At 35.8% G+C, this 15238-nt stretch overlaps 1 protein-coding gene across 1 annotated transcript; it reads right to left on the reverse strand.

Annotated features, from left to right (window-relative positions):
• Positions 1 to 2886: 2886 nt before the first annotated feature.
• Pdp (pyruvate dehydrogenase [acetyl-transferring]-phosphatase 1-like protein, mitochondrial) lies at positions 2887 to 11533 on the reverse strand. Its single transcript, XM_090397936.1, has 2 exons — positions 11130 to 11533; positions 2887 to 4692 (listed from the first exon to the last, which is right to left on the reverse strand). Exons 1-2 carry the CDS (start codon positions 11289 to 11291, stop codon positions 3397 to 3399), a joined length of 1458 nt encoding a protein of 485 aa, XP_090254062.1. The 5' UTR covers positions 11292 to 11533; the 3' UTR covers positions 2887 to 3396.
• Positions 11534 to 15238: the final 3705 nt, after the last annotated feature.

Below are 15238 nucleotides of genomic sequence, written 5' to 3' on the forward strand. Positions count from 1 at the left end.
AAGGAAGACTTTTGTTATCCATTAGTTTTGTCAATTGTCTGTAGTCAGTGACTGAGACCTGGCTGGATTTTGACTCCTTCATCTTGATTTTTAGCCAAGGAATATAACATCTCATATTTATGTTCCCTAAGGGCTGATGTGACAATGGTCCATTTGTCCTTGTCCCTTAGTATAACAGGTGGTACCTTTTCGGTTTTCCTCGGGATATCTGGTGTTGGCAAGTCTTCATCCATCTGGTCCTCTGTAGTTCTTCGTCTTTTGTTAGAATGCTCTCCCTGAGAGTTGTTTTGACAGGGGGATTTTGGTGACAGAGCAGTAATGAGTTCTTCTTGTGATATCTCATTCTCCTCTCCATCCTGATCATTAGAGTGAATGTACTGTTTTATAAAACCTGGCCAGTCAGATTCAAGCTTGCCTATTATGAATTTCAGTACCTCTAGGGACTGCTGCTTATTAAAGATCTCGATCTATTCTTTGATGTTTTCCATGTCAGAGTGGTGATCTCCTGCCAGCAGAAATTGTTTGACAGCAGTATAAATAATCCCACAGGGCTAGGGGCTTGCCAGCAAAGTATCCTGAAGACCTAGATGGACTACTAGCAATATATAATCCCGCAGGGCTAGGGGCCTGCCAGCAAAAGTCCTGTAGACTGAGTTGGTCTACTAGCAAAATTTAGTCTTGTAGCAACCTACTAATTGAGGAAAGGAGTATCAGTATCTCACTTGGCCACAGATTGGAAACCTACCTCCCTATAAAACCTTAAATCCACCACTGGTCCTCACTGCGGGTGGGGCCTGCTGGCCATTTGACCTCTTGCATGTTTTGTGCAGAGGGGGAGATAGTAGGAATCAAACTGTGTCAGCGCCAATGCAATGCGAGATTACTGAGAAACCTTGTATGCAATGTAATCAGGCTCAGTCGAAAATAATACATCCGTTCTCATCAAAAGCCAAAAGCAGGATCGTCAATCAATCATACTAAGGTTGAAGTAATGCAGAAGTCATTTTCATATACGAGTAGACCAAAGGTGTCACACCTTATTATTAAAATATTCTGGATTAGAGATAGCTGTTGAAAGTTTTTCCACTTGGTTATACTATAAATTAAAAAATACCAAGAAATTATATATTTGGTTTAATTCTTTATCCAAATATAAGCAAACAAAGTTCGTACCTGAAATATTTTCAGGACTGGGGCAACTCGTATATAGACCAAGTATATACTTTCTTGGAATCTTTAATTTATAGTATAACCAAGTGGAAAAACGTCCAATAACTAACATTCATTTTATATCACTACCCTCTGTATAATGGCTCAAAAAATTTCTCTGCTGCTTTCTACTGTTGACTTCTCTGGGAACATAAGCATAAATAAATTTCATTGTTCAGTTTTCTATTTTTAATTTGCCACTTGAAATTGACTTGCATTCAATTTTATTAATTAACTCCATTTCCAATTCCAGGTGGCAGATGAATGTTATCACCTAGTACAAGATACCACCATTTTACTTAATAGAGAACCCAAGTGACTTGAAAAAGTTCCATGCTTGGATTTTAGAGCAGAAACACCCACCCACTGTGCTAATACTGATGTGTCCTAGGTTTACAATCTTTTATTATTATGTGACACCTCCAGGGAGTTCAAAGACTCATCAAGGGAGAGTGTGCCAACAGCATTGAATGACTGAATCCCTTCCAACTACTAACCAGGCTCGAACTTGCTTAACCTTTTTCGTGAGCCATTAGTAGCAGAAGCTCTACCAATTGTGGAATTTGCATAAAAAAATCTTTATGTTGATTGATAGAGCTGTTACTTCTTTCCTTGATCACTATTGCATGAAGAAAATCATCTTAGACTTATTATTTAGAGGAATTTCACTTCTTTCTGTCTTCTTAGTCTCAGCAATACTAGACATGTTAACATTCTCTATCTGTAATCTTTCTGCTACCTTAATCTGCTTTCCATTGATATCTCTTATACTGTTGGTGCCTATCTTCGATTCTATTGAGCTTGAGATCTTCCTGGTTCCTTCAACACAGCTAGAAGGTGTGGGTATATCCCTAGTCTGTATGATCTGATTATGGTACACAAATCATATTGTATATGTAGTTTAATCTGATGATGTTATGTGCCATCCAGTCGTTTTAAACTCTTGGTGATCTTGTGAACAGAACAAAGGCTCTCCATCTTACAATCAACAATTGTAAGTTCAAGTTCGTAAGTTCTTTTATGTTGTCCATCACTCATTTGTGGTATTCCTCTTCTTCTCATTCCTTCAATCTTTCCCAACATAACTGCCTTTTCCAATGATTGACCAGTTCACATATGTCTCTAGTACATCAACTTCTGTTTAGTGATCATTGCCTCCAAGTAGCATTTTATTTTTATATTCTCTAAAACCTTCTTATTGGTCATTCTTGCAGTCCATGAGATTTTTAAGTCTTCTCCACACCAATAATTCAAATGAATCGATTACTTTCTATCTTCTTCTTAATAATCCAGCTTTTATATCCATACATCACTACTGGAAATACCATTTCTTTCACAATTCTAACTTTCGTGGCCTTACTCACACTTCAACAGAAATAGTTTAGTCAACTCAGTCCCAAACTTGTCCATTCATGTTTATTCAGTATAAGTGTACACCTAATAACTGAGTGCTCAAGGTGAGAACTGGATGCCAGGTCTGCATTCCTTATCTGCTCCATGGAGATCTCCTTTCATTTACCTCCAATTCTTAAACAATTCCTTTGCTGTTTATTATAACTCAATATAAAAAATCTTATGAAATACCACAAAAAATGCAAACTTATGTCATGATCTTTATAAATATTTCTTTTAATATGTACATTATTTTCATGTATGTACAATCAGTCATAATTTAATTGTTTTCATATACATACTGTTTTATGTCAACAACTTACTATCCTACAAAATAACTATTTTACATTATTACATCTTACTAACTATACAAAGTATTCATCAATGATCGAACAAAAGCTTGGTCAACAAATGCAAATGTAATATACATTTATGCTGTATTGTATAAGTACATAAGCTTGAAGGAATATATTATTTTAAAATTTGTAAAGGTCCATTAAGAAAATAAGGTAAACTGGTTGTAAATCAAATACTCTGAGTTCAGTTCTCTTTTGTGATCTTAATGCAGATGACTGACATAAAAATTCTGAATCAAAATAAATAAATATAGAAATACCATCTCTAAATGATCAAACAAATGTAACTACAGCTTGGTCAACAAATGCAAATATAATATACAATCATGCTCTAAATTTGAAGGAATAGTTATTTTAAAATTTTTAAAGGTCCATTTTTAAGATAAGAAAATAAGGTAAAGTGTTTGTTCTTAAATCTGAGTTCAATTCTGTTTTGTGATCATAATGCAGGTGACTGACGTAAAAATTCTGAATCAAAGAAAATAACAAATATAGAAATATCATCTCTAAAGTTTCTCACCACATCTTCAGGAAGAGAAAGCATTGCAGAAAGTTTACTGTGTTCAATACCATACTCAGTACGACCTAAAGCATTACGTATTAGATGTGTAGCAGCATTTGCATCAGTTGGTTTCTTACTCAAACCCCAACGTCGTTGAAATAACATATCATTTATATCTTTTAAAACCATGTGTTTTCGTGGTAATTTAAGAAGATCAAGTGTTTGTTTACCACTCATATGCTGTCCAACAAACTTGACTACTTTGTGAGGCATCATCTGCTCCCACAGTCCATCAGTTGCAATGACTAGGAATTTATCACGAGGTGTTAGACGATGATGGATGACTTCAGGTGAGGCTGTAAGATAAGGAGGAGTATAATAGTTAGGTGGAATTACTCCTGGACCAAATGCAGGAACCAGTATGTCCTTAATTAACTTAAGTTTCCATTTATAACTAAAATCTCCAAATGCACGTAATGGTGCTAGCTGTCCCAACAGTCGCTCATTCTTTATAACAGTATTTTCTTCAGTTTTTGGATGCTCATCAAGGACCCGCATTAATTCTTTAACATTATCAGCATTATGTTCTATAGTCAGGGGCTTACATATCCACTTGTTATCATCATCAAGTACCCCCAATACAGCTTTACAATCTCCACTTGTGGCTAAATGTACATGAGAGCCATCTATATGGCCAACACATGCACATGCACCTGTAACTGCTAAAGAGCACATTTCCAAATCATTTTCAGCTATTCCTCTTTGAATTTCCATTGATAAATCTTCATCTAGTTTAACAAAAGCACGAACCAGTGCTTTCTGCATTTGAAATTCTGAATGTTGTGAACTTTTATTTAATAAAATTTCAGCAAAATTCATTAAGCTGGATATATGGACTGTTTGTTGTTCATCTGTTAGTTCTACTTTATGAAAAGGTTCCAATAAGGATGGCAGAGATTTACTAGAAGAATCTATAAATTCTTGAAGAAGGGGTACAGGTAAAAGTGAAACTGCTATATAATCCAAAAGCCTGTGACTAACAATCTCTGCACAATGATGACCTCCATGGCCATCAAATACCCCAAATATTAATCCTGTTGTTAATAAACATCGTCCTCCTGTGAGACGGTCTTCAATAGGGGAATTTGAAGCGAGCTGACTAGCATCAAAAGCACGAACAGATCCAGAGTTGATTTCACAATTGGTTTCACCTGCACGCAAAATTGTAGTTACCTGAAAATATTTTTTAAAAAATGATCATTTTCTGAAATTCATAAGACACCAATTTATTTTTTCACATCAGAGTGAGGCCATTTTATACCAGTTTAAAGGATTACACAGAAATCATATAATAATCAATCATTATTACATAATGCTATTAATCATTTAACAGCAAATTATATATTTTATTATTATGACATCTCCAAGGAGTCCAAAGACTCATCGAGGGAGGACACCAACTCTACAGATCTCCATCTCCGCCACTTAATTCACCAACCACTACTAACATCATTTTATTATTTTATCATAATCTATGCCGACACCATCTACTGTCCACCACCACTAGTATTTTTTGTTTGTAAACTGAGCATGTTCTGAATGCCGATTTGTCTATGTGCGGGATGAAAAACCCAAGTTTCTAGGAGAAAAAACAAACGTGCTACCTCTGCATGAGATCAGCTAACTCACATTCAACTGAAAGAAGAAAAAAAAACATGTAAAGATTCCTCCCATCATGACAAGAATTGAACTTATGTCCTTTTCCAATTGAAGGGTGCAATGCGATTAATTCTCTGTAGAAGCTTAAAAATATCATGCAATCTGTCTGAGTCTGATAACGTTTGCCTCAGTGTATATGGCTTGGCTAGGTAGGTAAAAATTTCGTTCCTCTCTCTTGTGTAAAGTAAGAACGTCTAAGATGACTGAGCTATATGGAACCTAGCAAGAACAACTTCCTCTCTTCTCTTTCCATGTTGACTAGAATGGCAACGCTTAATGTCATATAATTGTTTGTCGATGCTTCCTGCCATGACGACTGCCATTGAGCATTGAACTTATAAAATGTCTGTGGCATGTATATGGTACTCAAACAATATATGGAGAAAGTATGAGCTGATATGGCACCTGCATCTGTAGTCTCATTTCCCTTATTTCCAATGTAGCTGGGAATCCAGCATTTGAATATCAAAATTAAAGGGTTTTCATTTTGAACAATAGGTGTAACACCTCATACAGCACTGGATGTAGATTATACATTGGAGTGGAGATAGACTGTAAAAAGAGTTCAATGAGTCTGTATAAATTACACACTTTTGGTAGTGTTTTTTTTTTTATTATATATGCACAAATGCAAGTTGAATGGCATGCAACTCTGCTATATAATTACTGCAATCAGGTGGGATCTGGTTGGAGATAGTAATGTCAGGAAGCACAGGTGTCAATTCTTGAGCCATCAGTATATATATATATATATATGGGCAAGAAACCAGAGTGGGCTGCTCTGTGTGCATTACACAATTACAGGTAAACAGATGATGGAGTGTGAGATTTCTGTGGTTAACAGAGTGAGAGGTTGTAGGATGAAGTGAAAACCTGTCAAGAAGGGATGCTGTTATGTTTGGTGTAGGCAATGTTGTCAATATTTATGCCAACAGCTTGCACAGTCTCTTTAACATGCATACCAACAGGATGTATGGCAGTCTGATGTGTGTGTGATACTGAGCTTCCAAAAGCAGTGAAAAGAGACTATTTCATGTAGGATGATATAGAAGAGACTATCTTTAGGGCATAATTAAGAAACAACTGTTTCTGTCTAAGTGATAGAGCTGGTTCATTGACAAATGAACCAGCTTCAACATAAAGACTGAGTGAGTGATGTGAAAGGCACCAGTACTATCTGTATACCTAAAGATGGATGAAATCCAACCATCGCAGGTTATTCTGCCTTCTAGAAAAATAGCCTTTAGACCCATAATCTAACTTTGAATGTATAACTGCATGATGAAGACGAAGCAATGAAGATCAATCTGCACCCCATTCAGTAGCAGATAGAAAGCAAAGGAGATATTAGATGCTCTTGTGCACTTTTCTCTTAGTTGACAAATGTGTGCAAGAAATAAGTTTTCTGTCAAAGATGAATCCCAAGAACCTGGCTGCTGTTGCAATTGATGTAAAGTCGTTAGCCTCTATAATACAAATGTATAATACAAAAGTCATGTAGATACTACACCCGCAAACTTTATTTGCTTATATTCAGATAAAGGATTAAACCAAGAATATAATTTATTTTATTAATAATAATGTAAACTTAATCATGTGGTGTTGTCATAGTTGCCTGAACATCCCTCAAGGCTACTTATCAAGAAATTCACAGGCGCTCCAAGAAGTCCTAAAACTCATTGTGGGAGACACAAACTATCAACAGGATATCTATCACACCTCTCCTTCAAACCTTTAACATACAACTCACTCCATTCATCCACCACTTTCTAAGCAAAAAATCTAGTCCTCACATGCTGGTTAACCACACTCTTACTCAATTTCCAGGAATGACCTCTTGTTCTATCCCTCTAGCCAAGTGCTGAAACATTTCCTCTGCACCACTCCTATAAAACCATTTAAGTAATTTAAATGTTTCTATCATACCTCCCTTTTTTGCCTATCAGTCAACTTTTGTGATCCACAAATCCTCAATCTCTCCTCATAAGAAGAGCATTCCACAGACTTCTTACCATCTTGGTCACTTGCTTCTGGATCCTCTTCCTTAGATGGGATTCAACCATCACAGGTTATTCTGTCTTGCATAACCATAGACTCGAGACCCATAATCTAGCTTTGAATGTATAAGTGCATGATGAAGACATTCCTGAGCACCAATCTAGATGTGGTCATATTGAGGCTTTATAAAGAGGAATAATGACTCCTTTACCTCTGCTTGCTAATGTGTTCTTTAATAACCAAGTAATCCTGTGAGCTATCATGGCTACTTTAGCAACGTGCACTCTAAACTTAAACTCTCTACTACTATCACCTACTCATTGGCTTGATCAATTTCCTGGAGCACAGTTCACCCAATGTGTACATAGTGTGTAATCTTTTATCCCAAAATGCATACCTTTACACTGTTCCACATTAAATTGATATCCATTATGTTTTGCCCATACTGTCAGCCTATTTAAACCATCATGCAACTCACTACATCATTAACTATTACCTACTCAACTTTGCATCATCTGCAAACAACTGAATATTTCTCAAATTAAACAGGAATGGTCCAAGTGCAGAGCCCAGTGGCACACCACTAGTCAGTGGCGTAGCTAGAGCTTTTTCTGCCTGGGGCGGTCTCCGAGTTTGCCGCCCCTCTCAATACACACCAAAAATATTACAAAAAGTCAAAATGACGTAGGGAAAGAAATTAAAACACTATGTTTAGGTTTATTTAGTTGTAAGTATAGCTGTTGAAAACTAATTATTAATTAAGTAATAAAATTACTAAGTTAACATAAATAGAAGAATCATTGAAAAATAAAATTGTGCCTCACGTGAAAAGTGCGCCGGGGTAGACCCCCCCCCCCCAGCTATGCCACTGCCACTAGTCACATGCATTCTCCTGGATTCTGCTCTCAATATACTGCTTTTTGATGTCTGTCTGTCTGTCAGCATTCTTTTATCCATATCACCAATTTCCTATCCATCCCCATTTGTTGCAATCTGCATAACAGAATTCATGTGGTATCCCATCAAGTGCCTTTGCAAAATCCAGCAGTATCATCATGTAGCCATTCCCTTTATCCAACTCAGCTGTCACTTGATTATAAAAAGTAGATTACTAAGCATGACTGACCCCTCATAGAGTATCATGTTTCTTATCCATCCATTACTGAATTCTCATTTTTACCAACTTTTATGTTGCTTGTATCACTGCTCCTGAAATACTGATTGTCCTATAATTTGCTGCCATAGATCCTCTTTATGCAAAGGAACTATTTTTTCCTTCTTCTGCTCTCCTGGCACTTTGCCAGAGCTGAGCTTTAAGTTAAACACCCTAGTCAAAGACATCACTAGTTCCCCTTGCATATTCTCTTAAAATGAGAGCCAATATCCCATCCAATCCCCAGCTGTATTTGCATTCAGATTTTTGAATATGCTAAGTACCTCCAATTCATCAACCTCTGTTCTCACATCAGTCCCTGTTACCTCTTCCATAATATCTTCACTTGGATGATATACTCTTGCAAAATGGTCACTCAGCAGCTCAACAATTTCATCTGCCACTGTTACCTCTCTGCCATCTGCACTCATTAAAGTTATCCTTTCATTGTCATTTTTTGCTCCTACTTGCCATATACTGAAAAAAAACTCTTTGGGAATTCCTTTCACCTGCTTGGCTAACCTCTTCAAATAATCTGATTTTGCCTTCTTTACCATGCTGGTCTCCTTTTTTTTGCCTGTTCCTTGTGCTGTTCATGAGTTGGCAGGTCACCTTTCTCCTTTTATATACTCTCCATAACATCTTTTTTATAGCTTTTCCTTAATGATATTACTCATACCTGATTTACCCTCCTGACCTTGGGTATACAAAGTGTGATATTGCTTCTCTGGATACCCTTTGACTATCCCCATGCACTGTGAATACCTTTCCCTTACAGATCTGGATGCTATTGAAGCATGGTACTGCTTCAAGCTTTCTCCTAAGTGTTGACATCCATTATATTTTGCCCATACTGTGAGCTTATTTAAACTATTATAATAAATTTAGTTTAATCCTTTATCCAAGTGTGAGCAAACAAAGTTTGCACCTGAAAATATCTTCAGGACTGGGGTAAGGTAGTACAACACCGGGCAACTCGCAGCAAAGGTGGACCAAGCTAACATCACTCCTATCTCAGTATCTCCTATAATGCAAAACACATCTCCTTGCAGATATGTATAATGTTATGCATTAAGGGAAGGGCCACTACCCAGACTAGTTTCGACCTTTATTGAGGTCTCTTCAGTGGGAGCCAGGCCCAGAAGTGGAGATACCAGGCAGAAGCAATGGCGAGGTCATCTTTACCTATAGGAGACCTCGGTACTACCTTACCCCAGTCCTGAAGATATTTTCAGGCGCAAACTTTGTTTCCTCACACTTTGATAAAGGATTAAATTAAATTTATTATAGTCTAATCAAGTGAAAAATAAACTTTCAAAATATTTAAACCATCATGCAAGCTCACTACATCACCATCATCAACTATTACCCTACTCAACTTCTTTGCATCATCTGCAAACAACTGAATATTTCCCTCCAAATTAAATTAAAATAATAATTGCCTGCCTTGTAGTTCCCCATATACCACTCTTATCTGGAATTTCCAAATGTTTTGCTACCTCCCAAGTCAAGACCACATGATCATTTTGTCCAATTGAAGGCAATTGGGCAAAAGTTATGGACTTATAGCCATCTTAGTTATGGACAAGTCTTCTGATCCTATAAAAAGATCCAAACACTGGTACCCAGAGTACTGAGAGATAATTACTTGAAGCATTCTGCTTCAAGTAATTATCTCTCAGTAAGTATATAAATTCCATTTATAGCCATGTAATCTTTCCTCCTTCCAACCTTTGTCTCCAAAGTTGAAGTCCCCAATAATAATTACTTGACTTGCATTCATACTAATCAGCTGATGCACGTGTTCCACATTATCCCTGGCACTCCTTGGCCTATAGCAGCAATAAATTTTATATTTTGTTATACTGACTCAAAAGAACTGTCATACGCCTGATTAACTCTTACTCTTGTAATACATAAACTCTTCCACTGAATTTAGATTATTATTACTTTTTACTCTTTTTGGAGTTAGGTTACCCATGATAACGATATAAAATTTACTACAATTGAATGACTCCTCAGTTTGCATGAAATTCCTCAGTTTTTGCATTTAAATGATAAACATGGAGTATACTGTGCAAAATTTTAACTGGATATATTTTGTTCACAGTTATTCCTTTCTGCTCTTCTCTTTGATATCTCTGTGTATTAAGGTATATATTTTATCTTTATGTATTAAAAATGCACACTATAGATGAAGTTACCACATTTGGGATAGGATAATTTATTATATTATCCCAAATGTAGGATAATTAGTAATTACAGAATGGACTACCCCATAGTCCATTCTGTAATTTTATTAAATGTTCTGCTCGTCTTTGCTCCCTAGTAACTTGACACATTAAAATAAGAAGCTGATGATGATACAAAATTTTGCTGTGCTAATGAAACTCATTATACATGATTTGAGTAGCTAAAGGTATACAAATATAACATCAGTAACAGATTCTTGCAAACAAGTTGAATCTGTTAAATTTAATTTTCCAGATAGATGGAATGGCTAGGGAATTTATTATAAATTGAAATATAAATAGCCAATTAACTATTACGCATTACGTAAATGAAAGGATGAATATCAGCATTGACTAAACATCTTCTTTTATGATAGGAGTTTTGGTAAAAATATTCTTTTTATCCCTTCTCAAGTGCTATTTTACTGTTACCGGCTATATGATTATTTCAGATGTTTCAAGGTTTAAAGCACGAATCCAAAAATAAACTATAAACCGCATCTAAACTACAATTTGCATTTAAAAAAAAAATTAACTTCGTAATTAACGTGCTAAAGAAATTTTCTTACCTCTTGTGGAGCGAGCATGGGAACACCATATGAATGTTTCCAACGTTTAAAGCGAGCACGAAAACGTGACCAAATTGAGATCCCCCGACAGATATTTGATCCGCGTAGCACATGATCCAGAAGATGAATTTTTAGTCGGCTAATCTGAAGTAGGAGATCCATTCCTCGCTATTTTTCAAAGTTTCAGGTGTCTTTTTTTAGTTATGCCATGTCGTACTATACTCGTACGACCCAAACAACAAAAGTAGTAGAATGAAGACAAGTTAAAATATCAAATTACACTTACAAACCACGGTGATTGTGCATGCATCGTAACTTTAAGCAGCTAGAACATCATCATCACACCACAGGAATTAGAAACATTAAGCATGCTACTTTGAACATATAAGAAATGTATAAACACATGTTAAAATCCATGACGAAACAATCTTACGTCAGAAGATATAACTGGAGTAAGGGTAGTAGAGTTCGATTAATTAATATTTGAAAGGAATTGGTATTTATACTATTATAAAATTCTAAACCTATCATTATTGCTAATAATGTGATCAGGAAAAAAAGAGTAACAAAAACGGTAGCTTGTTTTTTGTGCATTTCTTTTTTCATTTAAATATAAATTAAATGATCGATTATGATGCAAAACAATGATATATAGCTGCAAAATCAAAATTACTGTACACAACCTGAGCAATTGTCACTGTATTCAGAAATTTTTTTTTTAAAAAAATTCGCTAACTTTCATATGAAAACTGGAGTTCATCATGCATTTTTTTTAAAATATTTTCTTGTTCGCATGTTTCTGCTAGAAGAACATAACACATATATACTTTTCTCTGAATAAATTTAAAAGGTTAAAAGTATATCAGCAGCAAGAAAAAAATTGGAAACTTCCAGCCACAAAATCTAACATTGCAAAAATTCCTCTATTCAACACCTACCCCTAAAAAATTCTGGGCTACACACTGTTGCTTCGGCTTTCAAATATAAATCTTGACACACATTCCAGATGCTGTGTGTATGTAAAGATAGCCAGTTGAAAGAACTGAGAAGCCCTTTGGATGTTTTTTTTTTTTTTTTTTTTTTAATAACCTTACTGCAAGCTTAGAATTTTATATTTATGCTAAACCTGGATCAATTCAAAAGATTGCCGCCTTTTTGGCAATGAGGTAATTCGTGATGAAAGAACAGTGAGCCACTAATTAAATGAGTGTGCCATTTTATTGAACCAATCTTGGGCTCAGTTTATATATATATATATATATATATATATATATATATAATAGTGACTTAAAGAAAGGCTCATTTTGAACGTATAAATAAGAATAAAACTGAAAGTAGAAATAAGTTAAAATAAAGATAAGAAATAAAAAATAAAAAAAAATTTAAAATATCATATGAAGGACAAAAAGACATAAAATTAAAAAGTTCAAAATTTTTAAAGATTATAGGCCTGATAAATAGAACATTCAACCCAAATATAGTACAAAAAAGAAACATACTTGGAAATATACAATATTTTAGCAGTGCCCACATTATTATATGGCAGTGAAATTTGGGAAATAAGCAAACAAGATAAACAAAGAATAAAAAAAAAAGTGAAATGAGATTTATGAGAAGAACTGCAAAATACACATTATTAGATCAAAAAAGGAACAAAGACATTTTAAAAGAACTAAAATCAGAGCCTGTGTAGCGAGTCTAGTCGGCAACTAGAGGAAATTTTTCTAAGCCTTTTTTCGACCGGTTCCCGAGTTAGTCGATCTCTGGCACGGGCAAGCAGGTTTTTCCTCCCGGAAACTCGGGTTTTTCGTCCTGTAAACTCAAGAAAATCGACCGTAGAACCCACATTATTTCAGACATTAAATATATTGTGTTAGGGTTAGGGACCACGAGATGGCGGCACATTTGAGCCGTCTCTCTTCACTGAGTACCGCTTAATTAGTGATAGCCTTGGGCCATCTATCTCTGATTGGTACCAGTGGAGATTGAACTGCCCACTCAGTCTCCAAAAGTTAGATAGGGCTTAATGGCCTCGCCTACTCCCCGTATACGGGAATAAAAAGGCGTTAGCTGATTTTTTTTTTTTTTTTTTTTAAGAACTAAAATCAAAAACAATAGAAGAAAACCTAAACAATTATAAACAAAAATGGATAGAACATGTAAACCGAATGGCCAACACCCGATGTCCTAAACAAATACTAAAATATAAGCCAATTGAAAAGAGAATACAGGGTAGTCCATCCAATATGCTTTTTTGAGGTCTACCCTGCCCTCTCTTTCCAATTCGCTTATATTTTAGTATTTGTTTAGGATATTTGGTGTTAGCCATTCGGTTTGCATGTTCTATCCATAATGAGACTGGAACAGACCAATATGGTCTATACCCGAAATTAGCGTTATGATGATGAAATAAAACATAATAATTCAAATAAGTTTCAGATTTTCTCAGGGATTAGATAATAACTTTTTAGTTGTTTTAGAACGTTTCTGTAAGTGTCAAACAAAGGAAGATGAAGAGATTAAGGAGAGTCTAATCAAATTTAAATATATAATTTGATAGTATACAATAAAAAATAGTAAAAGTAACGAAATAATATTAAAATTGTCCAGAATGGGATAAATAAATCCTTTAATGCTTTTTGTAGATACCAATTAATATAATGAAGCTATATAAGTTCTTTTCGCTATAACCTCAGTATTATCTGGTCTACCTACTCATGGATGAGACCTCAATAAAGGTCGAAACCGGTCTGGGTACTGACCTTCCACCATAATGTATGACATCATACATCTCCTAGGAGATGTGTTTTACATTATGGGTAATACTAAGAATAGTGATCAGCACTTAACCCACCTTTGTAACGAGTTGCCCTAGTGTTGAACTATGTGCTTTAGCTTATGCTACAATCCGCCGAAATTTTTATAGTTTACTATATGCAGCATGAAACTCTTTGATTCCGATCTTTGAGTTTCTTGTTCGGCTTTGAAATAATGTGCGATTTAATATCCCCTTCATTTAAATAACGTTACATCGCCGAAGTGAAGCCTATTGGCTCTTTTATTTAAGTAATTTATGGGTGCACCTTTTTGACAACTCGTATAGCAAAGTATATAAGCTCTTGTCGCTATAACCTCAGTATTACAAGAATTTTTTTCTATAAGCTGGTGTGAGTTTGTTTGGTGCGTGGTTCTGCTTTTGGATTTTGATGTGAATGGACGTATTATTTTAGACTGAGCCTGATTAGTTTATTTACAAGGTTTTTCACGAAACGCGCATTGCACTGGCACAGACACAGTTTGTTTCCTATTGTCTTCCCCTCTGCATGAAACATACAAGAGGTCTAATGGCTGGCAGGCCCCACCCCCAATGAGGACCAGTGGTACATTTATGCTTTTATTTAGGGAGGTAGGATTTCAATCTGTGGCCAAGTGATTTTGTGACACTCCTTTTCCCTGCTAGTTGCATTTTATTGCTGGTAGACACCTGAGAGTGTCTACAGGATTTGCTGATGGACCCCCAAGTCCACAGGATTACTTGCAAGTTCCTTGGGACACTAGAGCAACCTCTGTTCTCTATTCTAATCACAAATTAAGCCAAATCATGAACACTCCATATGATGAGCTAGACTTCAAACAGCTATTGGCAGTCTTCAAGCATGTAAGTGGCCTGTTGCAAAGAAAATAGCCAGGAAAGGTAGCAATACACCAAATAGCAGAAGTTGAATGAGAGGACTACCAATCTCCTGATCCTCTCCCCAGCACTTCTCAAGATAACACCAGGGAGCTTATGTCGCCAGTTATCAACCAGCCCCCTAGTGGACTCAGATGACTCTACAGACTATCAGGTTGTCAGCAGAAAGAAACGCATGAAGGAGTCACCAGCTGCAGAACCTGAAATAATACCTTAACCCTTGGAAAGAACTCCAATGGACTTAACAGCACAACATGATGAAAGAATAGAGACTTACTCCAGGGCACAACCCAAAGAGAGGATTCCGCCAGTAATTTTAAGAACAAAATAAAAATGGTCTTTAATTGCAGAGATGATGAAGAACGCAAACATCAAATTTACATCTTCCAAGAGTACAGATGAAGGAATCCGGATTCAA

Source organism: Typopeltis vanoorti, chromosome 9, assembly GCF_054136105.1.
Source record: "Typopeltis vanoorti isolate ZY-2024b chromosome 9, IOZ_Tvanoo_1.0, whole genome shotgun sequence".
In the NCBI taxonomy this organism is placed as follows: Eukaryota; Metazoa; Arthropoda; class Arachnida; order Uropygi; family Thelyphonidae; genus Typopeltis; species Typopeltis vanoorti.